This window comes from Adiantum capillus-veneris, chromosome 16 (assembly GCF_014529385.1).
Source record: "Adiantum capillus-veneris isolate H3 chromosome 16, ASM1452938v2, whole genome shotgun sequence".
In the NCBI taxonomy this organism is placed as follows: domain Eukaryota; kingdom Viridiplantae; phylum Streptophyta; class Polypodiopsida; order Polypodiales; family Pteridaceae; genus Adiantum; species Adiantum capillus-veneris.
Window position 1 is genome coordinate 143,982,242 of NC_140946.1, and position 26,119 is coordinate 144,008,360.

Below are 26,119 nucleotides of genomic sequence, written 5' to 3' on the forward strand. Positions count from 1 at the left end.
TGTATGCATAAGAAACTATGCAGTGAGTTCAGATGCAAGATACAAATTTGGTTCACTCAACCGAAAGAAATAAACTAGTACTGACTAATATATATTCCAAGATCGATCAAGGATAAGCAAAGTATAGACCCATGCGAGATAGAAACTAGTAATTAGACTCTAATGTGAATCGAAACAAAGAAAGACATTGAGGGTTTCCAAACAAGGAGAGATGGTTTCTTAGTGGATCAGATACCCACATGAGATGCATAAAAGGAGAATGCAGGTTACTGCTACTTTAAGGCAGTTTTGAGCATGAACTAGGAAAAAATTTTATATTAGATCATCCAAAGAAGATATCATCAGTTGAAGGGTAGATATCAAATCCAAGAGAGATGTCTTTGATTTACAGGTAGATATCAAATCTAAGGAGAAATTTCGTCGAAAATAATCAGCATATTCAGCATGTATACTTAATGTCACAAAGAGCATGAGAAACTACGATTCGTGCACTCATCGCAAATCGTCATACAAGAGTCATCTTCAATACTCACACATGGCCCCAGATGATTTTCCTCTTATTTTATAAGCTGACAAGAAGACGACAGAAAATAAGTGAAGCTTCTAATAACTACAATTCAGACCACCAAACCAATTACCAACTCTACTATGTCACTGTAGGTACGAAGGAATAGTTATTTTGTGGGGTCTTCTAAAATAACAGGAAAATTCCGACGACGAAACCAACTTAATAGCAGTGAACAACAGCCATTCCTAATTAAGGAGAGACATTCATTACTGTTTGGCACTTAAAGGAGGAATCTAATAAGATGACCGTCTTCACACACATCCATAAGAGAATCTCCAAACTAGTGCAGACACCAGATCATTCCAAGGAACTGATTTGAATGTAGTAAAGAGAATTAGCAACACAACATGGCAACAACTTCTGTTAACTCTCTAGCATTGTACAAGTATGCACAACATGCAGTCCTTAACATTTGAAGGGTAGTAGAGCAAGAGCCCCTGCCTGCAATCATATCGTCTATTTGTTCAGGCCTACAACCTTTTCAAGCTCTTCTTCCTTGCCTCAAGTTTCTTCTTATCTAAGGGCACCTTGGCTGAGCTGGTCAGCTCACTACTCTCCACCCTCTTCGGGCTCATTGTTGCAGTAGTACTAAATACATGCACTTCCGTATTAGAACCAGTCCCATTATCCAAGTTATTGTCCCTGTGCTGCACATTGCTAGCTAGGGGAACAACCTGGGAACTGAGACTCTCACCAGGACCTGCATTGATCGTTGTGGACGCATTGATTGTTGTGGATTCCCCAATGGCCACCTTGCTCCTCACTTTCGGCTTCAATGCATGTATGCCGGTCATCAACCTGGCAAGTAATACCCAACTCAGCTACAGAGAAATATACCAGGCAGACAGATGTAATGGCAGTTTAGATATGAAAACTACAAAAATATTATCTAAAGCCAGCCCACAGCCTCTCTCCATGTTTGCAAACTAATATATTGCACTACAAGGGCAGTATACTGCAATATAAGTAGGAATACCACAAAGCAAAGACCAATTTGAGCTTTTACCAGAGAAAAACACATAAAGGACCAAACCTAAATGTCCGTCACTAACTGCTAATTTACACAGACATTGTTGTCTATACTCAAAACCTATGCAGCATGTATCCAACATTCTGTTATGGGCAATGACAACCTGCTACAACATAAGAGTGCTACGCGCACAAATGGTCGCAGGTACTACCAAAAAGTCAACTTAGGCTAGGCCCAGACGCAATAAAGAAGAAGAAAGGGGCGTTTGCTACTCATGGCACACCCATTGAACTAAAAAGGAGTCTTCTTCCAGACCCACCGGGCGCCTCCAATCCCCCGGTGTGCCAGAGGGCTCGTCTGGACCCAGGGTTTGAACCCAGGCATAATTACAACCAAACATCTTTGACTCCTAATTGTAAAGGATCGGGATCTATTGCAAGTGTGCAAGTGTGTACCCCTACCCATGCTGCATGTTTGCTACTGACTGGCAGCACATGGTAACGACAAAGCACAAAACAAATCATGATGCCACAAAACTAGAATTTAAACAAGTAATCTAAATGCCCACCCGTTGACTGTTAAAAACCCCTTCAACTTTACCTTGCATGTTTTGCGTATCCTTCATAATCCTCCATCAGCATCTTTCCTGCCTCTTCATTCAAGGCTGACTCGGGAAAAGGCTCAATGAGAAGGCATCGTACCACCTGTTGACAACAAAAATGACTTCAAAAATGCACACGAAAATTGCAGTCATATACACAAGTGTTGCAGCTGAAACCAAGGGCGGCTCTCAGAGTAAAAGCTATCTGAGTTGTATATTTTGGGTCGACAGAAAAAAAATTACCAGAAGGACATGCCGCAAACCAAGGGTGGGCTTCCAGTCTTTCTTCAGAGTGTTCACACAAATTTCTCCATTTTTGGCAATGTTTGGATGGAAGATTTTTGTCATAAAATAACCTGCAAGGAAAAAGATAAATAATGATTATAAGTAATCATCCCATGCCTCAGCTATTGTGACAAAACTCACTGGTCAAGCACAGACCTTATGTCTTAGCTATATTATAAGAAGGCTAGAAAGGCCCAAACATAAGAATCATCCCATGTCTTGTTCAACTATTACTACAAACTCATTGATCAAGGACTGATCTCATGTCTTAGCTACAAACATAAGGAGGCTAGAAGGCCCAACCAAGGTCTTCAAACATTCATTATTTCTTCCACTTTTGCATGTGATCATGTATGAAAGAAGTTTCTTGTCACTAAAAAACAGTCTATAACTGCTTTGCCGAATTAACGAGAAACGGATTGTGTCCATGCAACTAAAATTACTTGAAAAGGATGTGGCACTAAGATTGCCCTAAGGATTGAAACATGAAATTGGAACAAAAATTGAGAATGTAATTTATTTTCTCGCAATTACGTGAGCGCGAGAATATCAAATCCTAGGAGAGAAAGAGCTTGACATGACCTCGAGCAACAATGTCTATGCGCATCCGACAGACTAAACATCCCGTCAGCCAAAAGCGTGGCATTGCAAACCCTTTTGGGCCTATTTTGAGCCCTTCTTTCCGAGATTTTCTTGCCTCTTGTACCTTCACATTTATAGTTGTGTGTTGTTTACAGTTTTGTATTGAAGCCTAAATAAGAAATACATGTATAGACGTACAATCATTTTTGTTTAGTCCAATCTTTTTTTATGGGGCCAATTTAACTAGGACTAAAGTCAGAGAGGACTAACCGGACTAATCGAAGGAGTCAACCCTGACCTCAAGGTATATTGCTTAGTTTTTCTCCTTCCCTCTCTGAACTTGCTTCACGAGCCATTATCAAGGTAGTTAGATACATTAGGTACCATACATTAGATACGAATATGATATCTGTATTGTTCGTCACCCTTGCATAAGGTACGGAAGGTGCATAATGTATTTAGCAAAATACACAAAAGATGTGGCTACATTGATGCTCGAAAATGAAAGTTCATAAAAGGTGTTTAGATTGTGGCTACATTGATGCTATTAAACTATAAGAAATTACTTGAGAGTGTAGACTATGAATTATGTATGGCTCTCTCGCCATACCTATATGCTAGATACGAAATGATACGCATATTGTTGGTGACCATCAGATAAGGTTCGTACACAGTGTACACTAATATCTCCTTGTTAGCTCCAATTGCAGCAATTTGTTGGTTCTCTCTCTTATGGTTTCCTTGGGTAGAGCTCTTGGTAGGTAGGTAGATACATTAGGTACCATACGTAAGATACACATGATACGTGTATTGTTCCTCACCCTCAAATAAAGGTTCTTAAGGTACGCAATGTATTGAAAAAAATATACGAAATTATTTTAATTCAATGTTGATCAAAGATGAAAGTTCAGAATTTAATTTCATTCTACATTCATAGATGAGGCTATAATAATGCCACTAAACTATAAGAAAAAACTTAATTAGATTTAGTTTAATTCTACATTGTTCATCAAAGATGAAAGGTCACGAGAGATGTTTTAAGCGAAGCTACAATAAGAAAAGAACTTTAAAAAGTGTAGATTTATTTTAATTCTACATTAAAGGTCATGAAAGATATTTTAAGTGAAACTACAATAATGCTATTAAACTATAAGAAAAAACTTAAAAGTTTAAACTAGGGCTCTCCCGCCACACCTTTTCCAAGTTTGAAAAATATGATGTGAAGGAATCGATCAATAGCATATGTAAGATACATATAGTACGTACAGCATGGCAACAAGGGGTTAGATACACAAATGGATGCAACCATGGCCACCAAGATTACACAGTTTGTCGAAGTTATTAGACAATACAATGGATTGCCTTATTTTGTCTCATGAGAATGCTCAAAGTTTGGGAGGTTTTAAACTGTTGTAGATGACTTGTGCCACATCAAAACCTTGAAGTTTTCTACAAGCGGTACTAATTCACAAGCTCACACTGTGCAAAGTTTTCTGCCTGGTGGTATTTGCTATTGGATATATGTCATCACCAAACGGTGCCATCATAGGATGCATTTGTCATCAGCTTTTGAATGCAAATCAAAGGAATTTATGAAAGATTACATATGTTGTCTTTCCGATTGAAAGATTACATAATTGGACATGTATTCTTGTACTTACGGAACCATGATGATTAGACATACTTCTATCCTTAAGAGGGGAAGTATGAATGGCCATTGACATGCTTGATAGCATGAAGGACTATATCCTCTTACGTTTTTGGGAAAAAAGATATAGATGATGGATACAAGTGTATGAAACGAATGGAATTACCTAAGGCAGACACATTAAAACATGCATGATGACTTGCATTGAATGTTGTTTTCAAAATGTATTCTACTCGAAAAGAGCTTTCATTTGATACCCATATTGATATTTCATGGCAAAAATGAAAGGTTCTAGAAACTTCTAAAAGTTCTAGAAACTGGCCTCAAATTTCAAGAGAGGCATCAAATTTCAAAGAAGGCCTCAAAATTCAAAGGAGGCCTGAAATTTCAAAGAAGGCCTGAACTTTCAAAGAAGGCCTCAAATTTCAAAGGAGGCCTCAAATTTCAAAGAAGGCTTGAAATTTCAAAGGAGGTATCAAAATTCAAAGGACTGAAATTTCGATGGAGACCACCTCTCTTATAAGCCTTTCCCCTTCACTTGAGCACAATTTCCATTTGCTCAATTTTCAGCTCAACATCACTCCAAGAAGCCTCTATGCCATTGCCCTCTACATGCTACTTCTCCATGAGTCCAACATGCTATCTCTCCACCCGAAAGGCAGGAAGATCATAAAATTTATATTATTCCAGGTGTCTCAACCCCCAACCAAGTTGCCTATTGTGCGAGTGCCTCACAGCGCGAAAAATACATGAAGCAAGTAAATGAATTGCTGCAGAAAGGCATGGTGCGACCTCTTATTTCTCACCAGTCTTGCTTGTGCAAAAGAAAGATGGCTCTTTCCGCATGTGTGTTGATTATCAAGCCTTGAATAAAGTCACCATCAAAAACAAGTATCCTATATCTTGGATACACTTAGTGGAGCTTGAATTTCCAAATTGATTTGAAGAGTGGATACCATCAAGTGCGCATTGCACCTGAAGACATCACAAAGATAGCATTTCGCACTACTTTTGGTTTGCATGAATTCTTGGTTATGCCATTTGGTCTAACCAATGTACCAGGTACTTTCAACCAATTGATGGATAGCGTTTTTCGTCCTCATAGGAAGTTTTGTGGAACTTTCTTTGATGACATCATCATCTTCTCATCCAATGAAGAAGAGCATAAGAAACATTTGACAATTGTGTTTCATGAATTGCGGACTTGCAACCTTTATGTCAACCCAAAGAAGAATGAATTCTTTTTGCAAAAAATAAAGTATCTTGGCCACATCATTCGAGCAGGTGTAAGGATGGTGGATCCTACCAAAGTAAAAGCCATTGTAGAATGGCCAACTCCGAAGGATGTTCATGAAGTCAGAAGCTTTCTTGGAGTTTGCTCTTACTACAACAAGCAATGCATTCGCTACTTCACGCACATTGCAACACCTTTGCATGACTTGTGCAAAAAGAGAGTTGTCTTCATGTGGACGCGAATAGTAGAGCGAGCCTTCAAACAATTTAAGGAAGAAGCTAGCAAGAATATTGTTCTTCATCTTCCTGATTTAAACAAAGATTTTGTAATACATTGTGATGCTTCAGATGTAGGCATTGGTGTTGTATTGATGCAGGATAGAAGGCCGATTACTTGTGAGAGTCGGAGGTTGCGGGATGAAGAGAAGAATTACTTGTTGTGGTTCATGCATTAACCATATGGAATCGCTATCTTTTAAGCACTACTTTTGTGGTCAAAACCGATGACCAAAGCTTAAAAGTATTTCCTCACACAAAAGAAGTTGTCACCAATGCAAATGCGGTGGGCAAATTTTTTATCTACATTTCATTTCACTCTGAAAAACATGAAGGGTAAAGACAACACGGTGGCCGATGCTTTGTCAAGAAGACCTCAAATTGGAGCCATCACTATTGGATATCACACTAATTTCACAACCATGCGTGATGTATACAGTGCAGATGAAGACTTTTGCCATGTGCGCACTTCACTTGCGCTACATGGACATGTTATGCCACGTCTAGCATGATCCAGTAGCTTAGGACTGAGACTCGCTCCTTTGTGAGCCTCTAGCAGAACGTGTATGTCCAGGCCGGTCACAATTGCATGCCCTCTCTTGCGCAGGACACATTTCATCATGCAAGCATTTTACCGCGTGAAGCACCTCTTATAGGTCATTTATTAACAAGTGACTTTTCATTTACCCTTGTTGAAATGTAGGTAGGGCAAATGGCTAAAGCAACTATAAAAGAAACCCATTGGGCGCTCAGTAGAAGCAAATGAATGCAGAGACACAAGGAGGCAGGCGCCCAATCAGCTCAAGGGCTCCAGCGTTTTCTCCAGGATCAACCCAATGTTTTCAACAATAGAAGACCAACGTTTTCAACCCATAAAACCTATGTTTTCAGATCAGCCCTAAACCTCGCAAGTACCCACACCATCCCGTTGCAGATCTTAACCGGGTTTCCCATCAACACCCAGATTAGCCTAGCGTTTTTGGTTTCAGCCCAAAACAACCAGCACTTTGCAGATTCAACTCAGATCAGCCAACGTTTTTGCATTTCAGCCATTGCACGCCTTGGCGGTTGCAGATCAGCCCGCAGTACCGCAACAGTAGCAGATCTCTAGCAGAAGTACCTAGAGTTTTCAGATTTCAGCCTTGACATTGTCATCGTCCTCGTCGTCCTCGTCGTCAAGTACCACAGCATCAGTATCCATTAGCATCATCATCTCAACATCTAGTCGTTGTATCAGCATTGTGCAAGAAGAAAGAAAGTATTTGCTCTCGCAACAGAACAAGGGGGCCCTTAAGGTTGGTATTGTCACAAAGTGATGATGTGGCGGACAGCAGAAACCCTAAAATTCTTGCAAACCCTAATTTTTGCCAAAAACCCTAAATTCCGGAAATCGCGGAGGCGGATTATTATTAAAAAAAAAATTTAAAAAAAAAATTTTGGAAAATGATGAGCGACGCGAATTTTGCTTTTGCTTTTTTTTTATAAAAAAAAAAGAGAAAAGACTCTCTAAGAGAGAGAGAGAGAACTGATGCTTTTGATTTTAAAAGCTTTTGGGGCTCTGCTTTTGGGCATCCCTTGTAACCTTTAAATTAGTGGTGAGGGCCTCACTTCTCAGAGCATCTGGACGCAGAGTCTGAGAGTGAAACCCTAACCGCTCTCTTGTACTTTGATGATTGATTAATACAAAAAGAAATACCGAAAGGGGCGCCAGTCTTTGGGGCCAATATCTCTAGGCACGGAACTCCGCCGGGCCAGTGCAAATCTATTGTGATCTGTGAATTGTTTTGAAGTGGTTATTTGGTGCTGTCGCGGTTGATTCTCGACTTGGAGTGTCCAAGTTTGTTACAGTGGTATCAGAGCACGGCCGATTTCTCTTCTACGGGAAATCCGATCCCCGAATTTTTTTTTTCCGCGGCACCTATGGCTTCAGGCAATGATCAGTCGACTCCCTCTGCATCTGGAGATGCGGGCTGGGATCACAACGAAGATTCAGACAGAGAGTATGGCCCGCCTCGGCCTACTAAGGCGGAGCAAACAGAGATGGAGCGTCGTCAATTGATTGGCGATGCAACAAAGATGATGCTCAATTTTGCCAAGGACCCGAAGATGGTAAAATATATGAACCAGACCTCTTTGAAAGAGGTACAGATAGAGTGGCAGAGAACCACAACACCACTCCCGAAACCCGCTCTCAAGAAACCTTCTACCTCCAAGAAATATACGGAGAAGGAACTGGAGAACGTGGTTGATGCACGGATTGCTCAGCTTTTCGACGTGCAAAAGAAAGGCAAAAAGCACGGCAAAAAGCAGAACAAAGGTACTGACTTCCCGGGATATTTGGGTCGTCAGTCGACATTCGACAAAGCAAAGAAACGGAAGAAGCGTGTTCGATTTGAAGGAGTACCCAGTTCTTCTTCTTCTTCTTCTGACAGTTCTTCTAGCTCCTCGGATTAGAGCGAAGAAGACAGAAAAAAAGCAAAAAGCGAAGCAAGACACAAAGCTTCGGAACAGGCAAGAAAAAGGCAAAGAAGGCTACATCTCGCCCAGAGACTGACAGTTCTACTGAGGACTCGTCTACAGACAGCTCAGATTCCGATGACGGAAAGTTTTATGCGAACAAGAAGAATTTTTACAAAGCCAACCAGTATGACTTTCTCGAAGATAACAGCAAGAAAGTCCGAGAGTTTAAGGAAGGTGGCCACTCGATCAAGTTTGATACTTTTCAGGATACTCAGATGCTTCGAAGGCTTTGTCTCTTATACAGCAGTTTGACATCGCTTTCGCGGGAGGATGCTATTCAGAGCACTCCAAGATTCGGAGAGCTGCCTCTTACTCTGAGGGGAATGCTCGTACTTGGTGGTCCACGCTTCTATTAAGCAAGACTGTGCCAGTTACATGGCTGAAATTCAAGAGGCTTTTTATTTCTTCTTGGTTGACTCAAGAGTTTGAGCGAGATATACGAGCTGCTTGGAACCATCTCCGGATGACCAAGAGCGATACAGTGAATTCTTATTGTGAAAGATTCTGGAGCTCTTTTCTACCCGCCTCTTCATTCAAGAAGATCTCGTTCAGAGAACAAATTGAGCGGTTTACCTTGGGTCTACCTACAGAGATCCGAGATCACTGCTTGGAACAGAAGTCAGCTTCTATTCAGGAGTTGATGAGTCATGCGAAGCGGGGCTTTGCCATTCACTCTGGCAGTCTGACCTACCCCACAGATGAGGCCATGACACAACGAGCCAAACAGACTTCTGGGAATGAAAGTAGAATGAAAAAGAGCAACCCAGAGAAAAAAAAAGGATGCACGACCCAAGCTTACTCCTGAGGAGAGAGCTCGCTTCATCAGAGAGGGGAAGTGCTTTGGATGCGGGAAACATGGACATATTTCCGCAAAGTGCCCTGATAAGGCACAGAAAGAACAGAATGATAAAGACGACGACAGGTCTGAGAGTTCGAGAGCAGCTGAGGAATGTGGCAGAAAAGGCAGATAGAAAAGTAGAACTGGTACCACATGGCGTGGGACCTGCACCGAATCTAATGAATGAAAGTACAAACTTTGCCGCTCTCGGGGCAAAGTGAAGGATCAGGAAGCTCTTTTGAAGGAGCCAAGGCCAAGTTCTTTTCACTTGGAATTGGCGGCTCGATTTGGAACTACGCCCGACAGACTGACGCCACAGGCGGAGGTAGTTCGACTGGCACCCGGATGGGATGTTGCCATTACACCGAGCATTGGCAAACTTTGTTTGCAATGACAGGGGTGTTCAGGGCACGCGAGTGACGTTCTACTTGGGATCCCTTGGTACCACAAGAACTACGCCGTGGTTGACTACCAGGCCGAGAAAGCGACTTTGATAAATGAAGGGCTTAGAGATTGTACTTGATGAACTTCAGTTTTCTTACTCATTCTTTTGGGAGAACTGAACGATGGATAAAGATTGAATATGTTTTGACCTGAAGAAAAGAACGCCAAGATTTTTTTTTCTCCACGCTCATGCCGATTGCTTTTGAGAGGGCCTGAAGATCATACCATTGATCTGATATTTGGAAGCACGCCACCGAATCGGCCACCTTATCGTGTGAGCCGAGTACAGAATGAAAAGATTATGAACTCAGTGAAAGACCTCTTGGAAAAGAGTCTTGTCCAGCCTAGTACTTCACCGTATTGCTCTCCAGTGTTGTTGGTTTTGAAGAAAGACGGATCTTGGAGAATGTGCATCGATTATAGCACTCTCAACGAAATCACCATCAAGAACAGATTTTCGATTCCTAGGATCGATGATATACTCGACAGGTTACAGGGATCCTCGTGCTTTAGCAGGATTGACTTGAAGAGTGGATATCATCAGCTCAGGATAGCGCCAGGAGATGTCTACAAGACAGCTTTTCGGACGACTTTTGGGTTATTTGAGTTTTTGGTGATGCCTTTTGGCTTAACCAATGCTCCTGCGACATTTAACCGGATGATGGACAGGATTTTTCGAGAGTACAGGCTATTTGTTGGCACTTTCTTTGACGACATCATTGTTTTCTAGAAGAATGAGGCAGAACACAGAGATCATCTGCTTCAAGTCTTTTAGGCATTACGAGATCACACGCTAGTGATTAATGCAAAGAAAAGTGAATTTTTTCCTACCATGGATACACTTTTTGGGACACATTGTGTCAGCAACACAACAGGAGTGCAAATGGACCCGGCCAAGATAGAGACTATCCGTGATTGGCCCGATTTGAGGAATGTCCATGAAGTTAGAAGCTTCTTGGGACTATGTTCATACTACAGGCGGTTCATACGAAAGTTTGCAGAGGTTGCTTCCCCTTTGCATATCTTGACACAGAAAGGAGTACCTTTTTCGTGGGGACCCACAGAGGTGACTGCCTTTCAGACATTGAAAGAGAAATTGACTACGGGACCTATTTTGACTTTGCCGGACTTGCAGAAGTCATTCGAAGTATATTGTGATGCTTGTGGTCGTAGTCTGGGTGCGGTCTTGATGCAAGAAGGCCATGTCATAGCTTACGAGAGCCGTTTGTTCTCTAGGCCGGAGATGACAGCACAGATTTATGAGAAAGAGCTTTTGGCGGTTATCCATGCTCTTACTCAGTGGCGGCATTACCTACTCGGAGCGGATTTTATTGTCTTTACAGACCATCAGAGTTTGCGCTACTTCTTGTCACAGAAGCAGCTTTCGGAAAAGCAGATGCGGTGGGCGAACATCTTGTCACAGTTTCACTTCCAGATTGTCCATGTGCAGGGACAGAAGAATGTGGTGGCAGATGCTTTGTCTCGGAAACCGTTGGTTCTGGCTATTTCCGCGATACATCATAGGAGCTTCGAGGATATGGTCGATCAGTGTGCCACAGATACAGATTTTGCAGATATTTTCACACGGATACGGGATGGGGAGACAGTAGTTGGATACTCCCTTCGGGAAGGCTACTTGATGAAAAAGACTATGTTGTGCGTTACACAGCCGTTGAGGGAAAAGGTTATGACTGATTGCCACTGTCCACCTTTTATGGGTCACCGCAGCATTGCTACCACCATGAAAGGGGTAGAGAGAGATTTCTTTTGGCGGAGACTGAAGAAGGATGTGGAAGAGTTTGTGCGCAGTTGCTTGGTATGCTAGAAGGTCAAGTTTGACAGGCATAAGGCACAGGGATTGTTACAGCCTTTACCCATACCCACCCACCCGCCCCTGGGAAAATATTGAAATGGATTTCATTTTTTTTTATCTCCCGAGAATACAGAATGATCACGATGATTTTCCGATTACATGGCACGCCTGAGACGATTGTCTCCGACAGAGACCCCAGATTTATGAGTTTGTTTTGGAAGGCAATTTGGGAGAACATTGGGACGCGGTTGCAGTTCTCGTCATCGTTCCACTTGCAGACTGACGGGCAATTTGAGATTGCCAATTCAGTGATTTTAGATTTATTGAAGTCTTGTATCTCGCATCAGAAGACTCAATGGGAAAAGAACTTACCTTTGGTGGAATTTGCCTACAATAACACGATACACTCTTCGACGGGGAAGACGCCATGAGAGATTGTTGAAACTGCTGCGAAGGTTCCATCCTTCCTGAGCACGAGAGATTAGAAATTTGAAGCGGATGAATATTCGCGAGATTTGGATACGGCTTTTGCCAACGTTCACGAGACTTTACAGAAGTCTCAAGAACGACAGAAAAAGGCAGCGGATCGCCATCGTCGCGACTGGAAACTGAAGGAGGATGATTGGGTGCTCTTACTTTTGAGAAGGCACGCCTAAGAAAAAAAAAAGGGAAAGGAGAGGCTTTTTCCAAAGCTTAGTATGTGATACTACGGACCTTTCCAGATTACTGACAAGATAAATGATGTCTCCTTCCGATTGGACCTGCCAGATACTTGGAGGATTCATAATGCATTGCATGTGAGTCTCTTGAACCCTGTTAAGGGTGATGTGCCTGATGATGGGGAGCCTTATGAGCAACCCGAAGTGGAAGAAAACGAGGAGATCCTTGTTCCTGAACAGATTTTGGCACATAATGATACGAAGAAAGGTAAAGTCCGAAGGCGGTTCTTGGTTAAGTTCAAGAACTTTCCTGCATTTGATGCGAAGTGGATGGAGGAGGAGGACCTAGCATCTAGATACTCCTCGGATTGTGAAACTTTACCTCGATGTTTTGGTTTAGCATAGTCTACTCCAAACGGAACCCAGAAACTCAGCTTGGCCGAAGATCTGGTGCAGTGGGATGCACAAGAGGGGAGTCGCTCCACTCCTTTGTCAACAGATGCCTCGATTTTGATACTAAAGTCACTGATGTCTCTTTGAGCTTCAGGGATACTGAGAGCTGACAATATTCTGCTGGATGACTTTATGAAATGGAATTCCTGATTATGATACTGATTTGTTCTTGACTTCTCGTGAGTGCAGGAACTGATAGCCGAAATGATTGCAGCATTTTGGTCTGATTGATCTCGAATAGACATGGTTGCAATAGGGGTTAGTCAATCGGACGTCGATGAGGTCCCGATTGGACCTAGATGTGATTGCTAGCTACATTGCCGATAAATCATGGTCTAAGATCCGAATGAATGTTGAATGTCATGTGATGTCCTGTGATGTCTGGTGATGTCCTGTGATGTCGTGTGATGTGACTGTCAATTTTGTACATGTGCTAGATGTGTGTTCCTAGTACGTAGGTACTAACAGTCAGTGTCTGCTAAGACGGTTTATGGCTTTTGTCGGTTTTGCAGGCGTAATCGCGGTCGATTACAATGCTTTCAAGAGGGGGGTATGTCACAAAGTGATGACGTGGCGGACAGCAGAAACCCTAAAATTCCTACAAACCCTAATTTTTGCCAAAAACCCTAAATTCCAGAAATCGCGGAGGCGGATTATTATAAAATTAAAAAAAAAAAAATTTTGGAAAATGATGAGCGACGCGAATTTTGCTTTTGCTTTTTTTTATAAAAAAAAAAGAGAAAAGACTCTCTAAGAGAGAGAGAGAACTGATGCTTTTGATTTTAAAAGCTTTTGGGGCTCTGCTTTTGGGCATCCCTTGTAACCTTTAAATTAGTGGTGAGGGCCTCACTTCTCAGAGCATCTGGACGCAGAGTCTGAGAGTGAAACCCTAACCACTAATTTCACAACCATGCGTGATGTATACAGTGCAGATGAAGACTTTTGCCATGTGCGCACTTCACTTGCGCTACATGGACATGTTATGCCACGTCTAGCATGATCCAGTAGCTTAGGACTGAGACTCGCTCCTTTGTGAGCCTCTAGCAGAACGTGTATGTCCAGGCCGGTCACAATTGCATGCCCTCTCTTGCGCAGGACACATTTCATCATGCAAGCATTTTACCGCGTGAAGCACCTCTTATAGGTCATTTATTAACAAGTGACTTTTCATTTACCCTTGTTGAAATGTAGGTAGGGCAAATGGCTAAAGCAACTATAAAAGAAACCCATTGGGCGCTCAGTAGAAGCAAATGAATGCAGAGACACAAGGAGGCAGGCGCCCAATCAGCTCAAGGGCTCCAGCGTTTTCTCCAGGATCAACCCAATGTTTTCAACAATAGAAGACCAACGTTTTCAACCCATAAAACCTATGTTTTCAGATCAGCCCTAAACCTCGCAAGTACCCACACCATCCCGTTGCAGATCTTAACCGGGTTTCCCATCAACACCCAGATTAGCCTAGCGTTTTTGGTTTCAGCCCAAAACAACCAGCACTTTGCAGATTCAACTCAGATCAGCCAACGTTTTTGCATTTCAGCCATTGCACGCCTTGGCGGTTGCAGATCAGCCCGCAGTACCGCAACAGTAGCAGATCTCTAGCAGAAGTACCTAGAGTTTTCAGATTTCAGCCTGGACATTGTCATCGTCCTCGTCGTCCTCGTCGTCAAGTACCACAGCATCAGTATCCATTAGCATCATCATCTCAACATCTAGTCGTTGTATCAGCATTGTGCAAGAAGAAAGAAAGTATTTGCTCTCGCAACAGAACAAGGGGGCCCTTAAGGTTGGTATTGTCACAAAGTGATGACGTGGCGGACAGCAGAAACCCTAAAATTCCTGCAAACCCTAATTTTTGCCAAAAACCCTAAATTCCGGAAATCGCGGAGGCGGATTATTATTAAAAAAAAATTTAAAAAAAAAATTTTTTGGAAAATGATGAGCGACGCGAATTTTGCTTTTGCTTTTTTTTTATAAAAAAAAAAGAGAAAAAACTCTCTAAGAGAGAGAGAGAACTGATGCTTTTGATTTTAAAAGCTTTTGGGGCTCTGCTTTTGGGCATCCCTTGTAACCTTTAAATTAGTGGTGAGGGCCTCACTTCTCAGAGCATCTGGACGCAGAGTCTGAGAGTGAAACCCTAACCGCTCTCTTGTACTTTGATGATTGATTAATACAAAAAGAAATACCGAAAGGGGCGCCAGTCTTTGGGGCCAATATCTCTAGGCACGGAACTCCGCCGGGCCAGTGCAAATCTATTGTGATCTGTGAATTGTTTTGAAGTGGTTATTTGGTGCTGTCGCGGTTGATTCTTGACTTGGAGTGTCCAAGTTTGTTACAGGTATCCGACATCAGTGTCGTCTCTCTCTTCTCTCTCTCATGTGTTTCTCTCTTTCTTTCAGTTCAGTTCACTTCTTTCAAGTGAAATATCAGTTCAGTTCACTTCTTTCAAGTGAAGTAAAGTGTCCTTTGTGTTTGTGCGGAGTACTAGAACCGAGCTAAATCCATAAGCACTTCCGTTGCAGTTGACAGCTTTGCTCAAGCATGGTATTCCTTGCAGAGAGGAGACATTAAGATGCCATACTCAATACGAGAAGGTTTCTTGATGATGAAGGATCAACTTTGTGTTGTAAAGCAACTAAGGCAACGAGTTATAGAGGAATGTCATGCACCACCATTTGCAAGACACAGGGGTATTACTAAAATGGTTGAAAGATATTTCTATTGGCCAACTTTACGAAAGGACATTGATGCATTTGTTCGACAATGCATTACACGTCAGAAGGTAAAATTTGATCGAGGAAAATCACAAGGTTTATTGCAGCCATTGCCTATTCCATAAAGGCCGTGGGAAAGCATTGCAATGGATTTTATTACAGGTTTGTCAAAAGACCCAAAAGGGAAATGATCCTAAATGGACCATTGTGGATAGATTTAGCAAGATGGCACACTTCATTCCAGTAAAGAAAACATGGGAGCAGAACACATGGAAACCATTCATCTCTCTCAAGTATTCAAGCACCATGGGCTTCCAAAGTCTATCGTCGAAGATAGAGATCCTAGAACGACAAGCCTATTTTGGAGAGCACTGTTTGAAAATGTCGACATTAAGCTAAATACCTCTTCTTCTTATCATCCTCAAACAGACGGACAAAGTGAAAATGCCAATCTTCAAATCTTGGATTTATTGAAGTGCTTTTGTGCTCAGCAAAAGACCACTTGGGAAAAATACCTACCTCTTCTTGAGTTTGCATATAACAATATTGTACATTCTTCTACAGGAAAAGCACCCTTTGAAGTGATCTATGGGCAACCACATCAATTGCCTATTATGCAAACCTAAGAACAAATATTCACAGCAGCTAGGTTTGTTGAAGATATGGATCAGATGCTCACTCAAGTGCATCAAGACGTAGCGAAGTCTCAAGCCAAGCAAAAGAAAGTTGCGGACAAACGAAGACGGGAAGCAGATTATAAAGAAGGACAATGGGTACTTCTCAAATTTGAGAAGAAGCGCCTAAAGAAGAAGAAGGTAGAGAGAGTCAATTCATCAAGCTCTCAAACAGGTTTTATGGACCCTTCAAAATTAAACAAATGATCAATGATGTAGCAGTTCGACTTGAGTTGCCTTCTCATTGGAAAACTCACAATGCTTTTCATGTGAGTTTATTGAAGCCCTGCCATGGAGAAGAAACATCCTCTCCTATCATGGAAGATCCATTTAACTTCATGAAGAATCTATTGAAGTGCTGCAACCAAAACAGATTGTTTTTCATAAAGAAAAGAAAGGGCCCAAAGGCAAGATTATCATGAATTTCTTGGTGAAGTTTAAGAATTATTCAGCCCTTGATGCCAAATGGATGGATACAGAAGAACTAAACCCCTATTGGAGGCCTTTTAGTTGAGGACAACTAAAATTGAAGGGGGACGTATGTCATCAGCTTTTGAATACGAACAAAAGGAATTTTAGAAATATTACATATGTTGTCTTTCCGATTGAAAGATTACATGATTGGACATGTGTTCTTGTACTTACGGAACCATGATTGATTAGTGGGGAAGTATGAATGGCCATTGACATGCTTGAAAGCATGAAGGACTATATCCTCTTACCTTTTTGGGAAAAGAGATATAGATGGATACAAGTGTATAGAGCAGATGGAATTTACCTAAGGGACACACACAGTAAAACATGCATGATGACTTGAATTGAATGTTGTTTTCAAAATGCATGACTTATGTATTGTATTCAAAGAGCTTTCATCTGATACCATAGTGACATTAAACGATAGTTAACAATTTTCCAAAAACAAAAGGTTCTAGAAAATTCTAGAAGATTCTAGAAACTGGCCTCAAATTTCAAAAGAGGTATCAAATTTCAAAGAAGGCCTCAAAGTTCAAAGGAGGCCTAAAATTTCAAAGAAGGCCTCAAATTTCAAAGAAGGCTTGAAATTTCAAAGGAGGTCTCAAATTTCAAAGAAGGACTGAAATTTCAAAAGAGACCACCTCTCTTATAAATAAAAGCCTTTCCCTTCACCTAAACACAATTTCCATTTACTCAATTTTTAGCCCAACGTCACTCCAAGAAGCCTCTATGCCATTGCCCTCCATGTCACAAACTGATGACGTGGCATGACCACCCGCAGACAAATGGGATGACGTGGCACATGCTAAACGGACAAGCTGACATGGCAAAGTGCCATTTGGCAGCAGTACGAAATTCCGCAGTTCGCGTTGACGTGGAAGACAGTACGGATTTTTGCTTTTTGCGTTGACATGCTGACGTGGCAGAACTCTACGGAACCTTGCCAATTGCGCTGATACTTTTATTGGCAAATTTGGGAACAATTGCTTTTGAGTTTCATGCTTTTGGGGCTCTCCTTTTAGCAACCCTTGTAATCTCACTTCTCAGAGCATTTGGACGCAGAGTCTGAGAGCGAGCACCCGCGAAAAATGATACCCGCAGGTCCCAAGGCAGATGGAAAGAAAGGAAAAAGGGAATCAATTGGTAGATCAGAACATTCCCCATACCCAGAATAAGATTTTTGAAGCCGACCAGTACGCGAGGGACTTGGACACTGCTTTTGTCAAGGTCCGCAAGGAGCAGCTTTTTCCAAAGCTTAGCATGAGGTATTATCGCCCTTCCCAGATTAAAGAAAAGATAAATGATGTCTTCTTTCGACTCAAGTTGCCCGATACTTGGAAGATTCACAATGCATTCCATGTAAGTCTCTTGAAACCTTTTAAAGGTGAGGTGTTAGTTGATGGGGGAAGAGAGCAAGGAGATACTCGTTCCTGAAAAGATTTTGGCACACAAGGAAAGATAGATGAAAAGTAAAGTGATTCGGCGGTTCTTGGTTAAATTCAAGAACTATCCGGCACTAGATGTGAAGTGGATGGAGGAGGAGGACCTAGCAGATACTCCTCAGATTTTGGAACTTCACCTTGATGCATTCGGTTTAGCATCGTCTACTCCGATAGATCCCCGAGATCAACAAGGTTGAATCTAGTGCAGAGGGATTGCACAAGAGAGGAGTCACTACACTCCTTTTTCAACAGATTACCTCGATTGAATAAGGTCACTGATGTCCCCTTTGGGTTTCAGGGATACTGATGGGCTGACAGTATTTTGTTGTATGACTTTATGAACGGAATTCCCGAGATTGAACATGAATAATTTGTACTCTTTCATTGGACTTGTTTGAGTGCAGGAACTGACAGACGAAATGACTACAACATTTCGGTCTCATAAATCTCTATAGACATGATCGCAATAAGGATTAGTTAATCCGACATTAGTGACGTCCAAGATGGATCTAGATGCGATTACTAAATACGTTGTTGACAGTCATAATCTTTCTGTGATTCATTTGTCCTGTGACATCCTGTGATGTCGTGTGATGTCCTGTGAATGTCCCGTGATGTGACTGTCGTCTCTCTCTCTCTCTCTCTCTCTCTCTCTCTCTCTCTCTCTCTCTCTCTCTCTCTCTCTCTCTCTCTCTCTCTCTCTATCTATTAGAGTTCAGTGATTATGAAGTTTTTGTTCCTGTGTTGCTATTGATTTCTCGCTTGGAGTGTCCAAGCTAGTTACACTCCACATGCTGCTTCTCCTTTCCATAAGTTCAACACGCTCTCTCTCTCTCTCTCTCTCTCTCTCTCTCTCTCTCTCTCTCTCTCTCTCTCTCTCTCTCTCTCTCTCTCTCTCTCTCTCATGCAAGCTTATGAAGAGGAAGGAAGACATCGAAAATGGTGCTGCCGAAGTGATTGCATGAAGCAAAATGCACGGTGATTCCATGCTGAATTTTCAGCCTATACACTTGTAAATTTTTGGAGCAATAAATAATTCCTATAAAAGGGCATGGCCGTTCCGGAACACTGGTGTGTCACTCTCAATCTTCTCTCATTAGCTAATCTGTCTCTCTCAATCTTTTCAAACTATTTATATCTCCACACATATATGTCTCTCAATGTCAAGCTCTAATGGGAAATTGGTATTTATCCTATGTGCAAATCGTTAATTGGCAATAATAAGCTTGTGGTGTAACAAGGTCCCGAGTTTCAACATTCAATGGTTATTTGGCCACAATGGAATTTAGCTCCATTTTACCATTGGTACTTTTACAAATTTAGCCCATTTTGTTGTTGGTACTTATGCCGATACTAACCTCATTGCAGTTACTATGGCGACGTCTACACTCATTGGAGGTACCATGTCACCATAGTCACCACCCAATACAGAAACGGCAAAAACAGAAATGGAAACACTGGTGTTTCGAAGTTTCATCTGAGGCAAAAACGGTCAAGAAACGGCCTTTTATTAAAAAAACTATTATCAACAATATATTTCATAAAGCAAGTAGCCTAGGAGGGACTATAGGTGTATTTCTAACCGAAACACAACAAAACATGATCGAGAAGTTTCAAAAAACTTAAGGCTTCAAAAAAAACCGTAGACTTGTAAGTCTACAACCCTACAAGTAACTTAATAGACTATTTTCAATTACTACAGAGTGTCAAACCAAGGTACAACTTACAAGATACATCATACATGTCACAAGTCACAATTGTCCATACGCTACAAGAGCTTATCTTTTCGTGAATGCAGGCATTTGTTGTTGGCTCCTAAAGCTTTGCCCATGAAACTGCTCGCAAAAACAGCATTTTGAAAAAAAGCGTGTATTTTTTCTAAATTTACACTTTAAAAAAAAAAGGTCCGAAACGGAATGTCACAAACTGCTGATTGTCAAGCCACTAAAGACCTAGGGGCCTAAACCCTAGAAACAGTAGAAGAAGCAGAAGTTCTCACAAACATACAGATCCTTGTCGAGAGGGGCCACATAATAATGAAGTGTTACCAACTTATGGTACCCAGTCCAATGGGGCCCAGTTTACTAAAGATGAAGCAAGACCCAACACCATCAGAAGACCTAGCGATCTGGTAGTACGGACGCCTAGATTTCACGTTGCCTAATGACGTGGCAAACTGTACGACCTTCTGTGCTGCTGACGTGGCAAGCCTACGGATTTCCATTGATGGCAAGCTTTTCAACGCCAACTTTTGGACCAAAAGCTTTTCATGTGAATTGCTTTTCATGGGCCTACTAGGGCCTTTAAATATCACCTGAAGGCCACTCCTCTAGCGCTCTCAAGAGAACAAAAACAAAGCAAAAGCCTCAAGCTGTTGTAGGGGCAACTCTGCTATCACAAGACAAGTACTATACATATATATATATATATATATATACATACATATATATATATATATATATATATATATATATATATATATATATATATATATATATATATATATATATATATATATATATATATATATATATATATATATATATATATATATATGTATAAGTTCAGTTATTGTAGTTTCAATTCGTGTGTTCTTATTGATTTCTCACTTGGAGTGTCCAAGCCTATTACAATTTGTATACAATTTTGCTTAGAGTATTGCAGGAGTGCGACTTATAATTTAGAATCCCTCGACTATCATTGAGAGTTGCTCAAAACAACGGAAACAATAACTCAAAGCAAATTCTTGAAGCATCTAAAACCGACAATGCTTCTACACCCGCCAAAGATTCCAAAGAACCTCAACATTGCACATTTTGAGGAAGAATGGTCATCTTAAATAGAAATGTTTTGTTAACCAAGATCTCTCCAACAAGTTAATTGTTGAAAATAAATCCAAGGCATATAACAAGACCTAAGTCAAAGATAAGTCCAAAGAAGAAGAGGCTGCAAAGGCTGTTTCCATCCCCTCTTCTACTTCTCTCTCTCCTAGTGAAACCTTTGGAGGAAATTGCACCACCTACTCCACAAGAGCTTGAGGACGTGGCAAAGGGTGAGTGGATTGGAGACAATAGTGCATCCTCTCACATGTCTCACACTTATTTGTCACAAATCAGCCCTAAAAGTGAGACACATAACACAAATCAACCCAAGAAAGTGGAGAGCTCTTCTTTTTATAAGCCAAGGGATCGAACAAATGAAAAGCCAAAGGTCAAGGACACCCAAAAAAGGCTAGGTTTTTACCTATATAAAGACCTCTTGAGGGCATTTGTAGAGATCATCAGTTTTTGGGCGATCTCTCTCTTAGAGCATTTCTTGAAGACGACGAAGGCTTGAGTCTTGTGAAGATCGAGAAGGTTTTGAGCACTTGTGACAACAACTTGTATTGGCCATCTTTTCTTTTGCAATATAAGAGAAATACCATTCAAGGGCGCTCGTCTTGAGGGCCAACGCTTCTAGAGAAGGAATTCCACCAACCTATGTCTCATGTTTGGTATCTCTCTCTCTCTCTCTCTCTCTCTCTCTCTCTCTCTCTCTCTCTCTCTCTCTCTCTCTCTCTCTCTCTCTATCCAAGTAGCAGTGTTTGCTATTGTGATGCACCTTCTGTGCTTAACGTACATAAAGGTTTCACTCATATCAAAGCCCAGTTGATTGTTCTTCTACGAATAATCCGATCCTTCCTATAGTAGCAAAGCACGATGGTTTCAAAGTCTACCTCTCACGAAAGTGAAGAGGAGAACAACAATGAAGAAGTAGAGCTCGGCAACACCATCAAAGAGAAAGATCTTGTGGAGGATGTTTTCTCTGAGGCGGATGACGAAGAAGTAGCCAAAATAGAAACAATGCAACTCAGCAGAAAAGCAGTGCAAGGCAAACAATCCACGGCTTTTGGCAAGGGCGATTCAAAAAAAGTTTGGTTGCAGCAGAATGGAAAAGGCAGAAGACCCGACTCAACATGGGTCAGATAGATTTATGGGGAGACAATTTGTTTTCCTTAAAGCAGCCGATGATTTGTATTCAAATCAACAAAAGGCAAGGTTTCTATGATGCTCACTATGGAAGTCTTGAAGACAAAGCAAGTGATCCTTTTGCTAGATGTGAGAAATTCGAGCGACGTGGATTTGAAAATTTTTAAGGACAAATAACTGCCATTGGTGAAGTTCGCCTAGAAAAACACAGCCCGTACATGATTTATTCTCTCATTCTGACTAATGTCTTATTATTGGATTGGGTATGATTGAATGGAATGTCTGCAGCATTCTATCTTCATGATGTACTAATTCATCAGAGACATCTGTAAAGTTCGAGTTCGAACTGATGTGATGATTAGTATGGATAAATCTGGTGCATCAAAAGTTCCAATTTGGATGAGTTAAATTGGGTATGTGGTTTTAGTGCATCAAGACATGTGTCAAAGATCGGTGGGATCTGGATGTGATGGCTATTATTGCTACTCGAGGATATCAAAAGTTCTAATGAGGATGAGATGGCTAGATAGAAACCTAATTGATTTTAGTACACTAGAGACATCCGTGGGGTTCAAGATAAGAACTCGATGTGATAACTAGTCTGATTGATTCCAGTGCATATGGAGTATCTGAGGGTTCGAGATTGAACTAGATAGTTATGCCTAGAAACATGTGATGCATGCCATGTGGTTTGCACCATCCATGCATGTACATGATTGATTGATTATATTATTGTGTCACCCTTGTTCTGTTTTGCAGATGTAATCAACGACGATTACTATGTCACAAATCAGCCCTAAATAATCAAACCCGAAGATCCGCAGTTTTCAGATTGTCGCAACCCTAAAGAGTCCCTAATGGTCCAAGAGGCCCTCAAATCAAATCAGTCTTGGCGATTTGCATTTTCAGCCTTACACAAGTGAATTCGGCCAACTAGCCCTCATATCTAGCCTCTCTAATGCACTAGATAGTAGCCCCAAGAGGAGTCTCTCCCAAGAATCACGCCTACATATAATAGCATACCTATATATGACAATTACATATTTATTTATGTTGAACTTTTGGAAAGACCCAAGACCTCAACCTTCTCAAACTTGAAAAACTCCAAAACTCCAACCAAAATCTCTGAAACGTTGTTGGTAACTATGCACTAAGATACTTTTGACGCGGCTCTAATCTGAATTGCGAGTATCCATTTGAGAGCTGCACACAATTCTATATGGAAAATAACTATAGAGAAATATTGAACGTGTGAAAAATTTTGTACGTATTGTGTTCATAAGTACAAACATACTTTTAAAGGTTTTTGAAATCAAAGAAAAAGATCAATTAAAAGTTGTTATCATTGTTAAGACTTCAGATGCACATGCACAAAGCATGAGTAAGTTACAAGGTAAGGAAACAATTGATCCCATAAACACCTTTACCAACTCACCTCCATGTTGATAAAACAAAAAAATTATTGAGAACCACAAAAAATAAGAGAAAAGTAAACTTGCATACTAAGCTGGTTATCTACAAGATTTTGCATTAGAAAGACCAATCAAATCCCTGATCTAGATGTAACATTTTCGTTTGAAAAGCACAAAAAAGGTCAAAAGGTACATCTAATTTGGTTCATATAACATCCTTCACAGCTAGAAAGAAGCACAAGTTATTGAGCAACGTAAAAGATCAAGAATGTGGAGTCAAGAATACGGAGTGTAAACACTAGGCTCCCATGGAAACTATGCACAATAGTAGCCAAAGCTACCAACGCAGGAAACTCAACAAAATCTCCAAGAACCCCAAGATACTATGTTATACAACATAGTTGAGACTCAACCCCTACAAAAATGTAAACCCTACGATAAAATAAAGCCAACCTTGACACAAATAGCCCCACAAACTTACAAGTTAATGTGATTGAAATAATAAATTTCAGATATCACTGAATACTGAAAGACAGCCTCATCTTAGGGTGGGTTAGCCCCACAAACATACTTGTTGATCAAATTGAAATAATAGATTTCGAATATTTTTGAATACTGAAAGAGAGCCCCATCTCTGAGTGGGTTCAAACGGAGCAGCAGAAGGAAGAAAAAGCTGATGGGATGCCACATGGCTGCTCATGACTGGATCAAAAATTTTCCACCCTGCCCCAACTTCTTCCAAGAACCCCCCCCCCCCCCCAAGAAATACAGAGCTGCTGCTCAAAAAGCTGACAGCAAGTTGCCAGTAGGGAATCAAACACCCCCTGCCCAATCACAGCAGCACTACTGGCAAATGCTCCTCTGCCCAATCACAGTAGCATGACGTCTCTGTAACCATGTGAGCACATCAAACTTGCTGCTCCTTCTACCACGATGTGTGAACATCATAAGCTCCTGGCAGAAAATTGGAGGGTATTTTCCTCCACCTCATTTGAACCCGGCCTCGAATAATTTTTCGATTATTGAGGCATCAACATGTCTACATGCTATTCAAATAAGTTCACACTGCCTTCAGCGCTTATGAGCAAAATACAAAAAGACAGCCCCTCCTAAATCTACAAACTCATTGCTCACAGCTTATCAAAAAGGCAAATGCAATACATCAGTACATAGGCAACTAGCACATAAAATCTAAAATTAACGGTTTCAATATGGAGATACACATTTATACCATAACTTAGAAGCTATATAGCCCTTTTGACTACAGAGTGTGCATAGAAGCTAAACAACACTTCCAAGTAGATGGTAAACCAGAGGCGGATACATCTCCCCTAAACCTAAAACACTCACTGTTACTCGCACAAATTGTGTGTTGCCGCTTACCAATGACTTAAGTGTAGAACCCACCAAATCAATCTAAGTAAATTGCACAAAATACTTTCTACTCTTACCTTTTGAAACTTACAAGTAGATAAACACATATAAGCATTTCACCTGCGAAATAGAAGACCTCTCACCTTTTGGTGGGGTTTGTGGAAAATCTTGGCTTAGAACCAGCTTCATCCGGAATACTCCACCCTCGTATGGCGTTCCAGCTGACAAAGAGAACATCATTGCCCATATGTATAAGCTTCAAACTCAGGACAAACTATAAACTTCACGAGAAACCAAAATCAAAATACGCAGGCCTTTTACGAGGAGAGATGACTTACGAGGCCCATCAATATCTGCAAAAATAGTCGAAAAATTGTCTTCATTGACAGAAACTCGAATGTCATCAGGAGGACTCTCATCAAGACTTTTCAGCTCGCGAGCTAGCTCCTTGATCACCCTGGGTGGAAGATTCTCATTTGTTGCCTGCAAAAATGTACCACCATAATCAAGCTGATCCTAGAACGGTGAGCCGCCCTGAATGGGCACAGAGAATACACAATGCATTTTAAGTTTCTCAATGCCAGCAGACCATGTATTTCTGTGCTTTCATAAGAGCTCTAAGTTAAAAGATCAGCACATGCAGAGCAGTACACAGTTGTCTAAGGCCAACATGGGTAGAAATGAATTGCATCTCCAAAATCACCAGGGCAGACTCTGTGTGGGAAATCGCATTGCAGCTCATACAGAATGAAAACTGCAGAGAATGCAGCCATTTTCATAATTATAGCACTAGACATGGAAATGGCGAGAGCCTTGCGAGAGGGCATTACCTAACAGACTTTTCCAGGGCCTAGACAAGCAACACAGATGACAAAGAATGCGAAGGAGGAGAGGAAATGCATACCATAGATGTGGGATATCACGGAATTGTGTGGTTCTCCACTGTGACACCCCGTGTGTAGCGATGGCGAAATGGAACCTTCCCCGCGTCAAATCTGCCAAGGGCGCATCACGATGGCTGCTCGACACCACAAATGGCGGCAACTGAGGAAGATCAGAAGCAGCAGAGGGGGGCTCTCTGCAACCCAAGAAATGGGGGGTACACACGCGCGCGCACACACAAAACAAACAATTGCCAATGCTTTTTCTTCCCCTGCTTTTTTGGAATGATGTC

The 26,119-nt window shown here is 41.3% G+C and overlaps 1 protein-coding gene across 1 annotated transcript; it reads right to left on the minus strand.

Moving 5' to 3' along the window:
• Positions 1–868: 868 nt before the first annotated feature.
• Positions 869–26,119, minus strand: UBC22 (ubiquitin-conjugating enzyme 22). The gene is made up of 6 exons (XM_086485694.1): positions 25,850–26,119; positions 25,284–25,428; positions 25,089–25,166; positions 2,383–2,495; positions 2,139–2,242; positions 869–1,366 (listed from the first exon to the last, which is right to left on the minus strand). The coding sequence occupies exons 1-6, from the start codon at positions 25,850–25,852 to the stop codon at positions 1,039–1,041; spliced, it is 771 nt and encodes a 256-aa protein (XP_086341820.1). The 5' UTR covers positions 25,853–26,119; the 3' UTR covers positions 869–1,038.

Coding starts and splice junctions, on each gene's coding strand:
- UBC22 (XM_086485694.1), bottom strand. Junction 2,496..25,088: donor TCCACAAACCCCACCAAAAG/GTGAGAGGTCTT, acceptor TTTTCCTTGCAG/GTTATTTTATGACAAAAATC. Junction 1,367..2,138: donor GGATACGCAAAACATGCAAG/GTAAAGTTGAAG, acceptor ATTACTTGCCAG/GTTGATGACCGGCATACATG.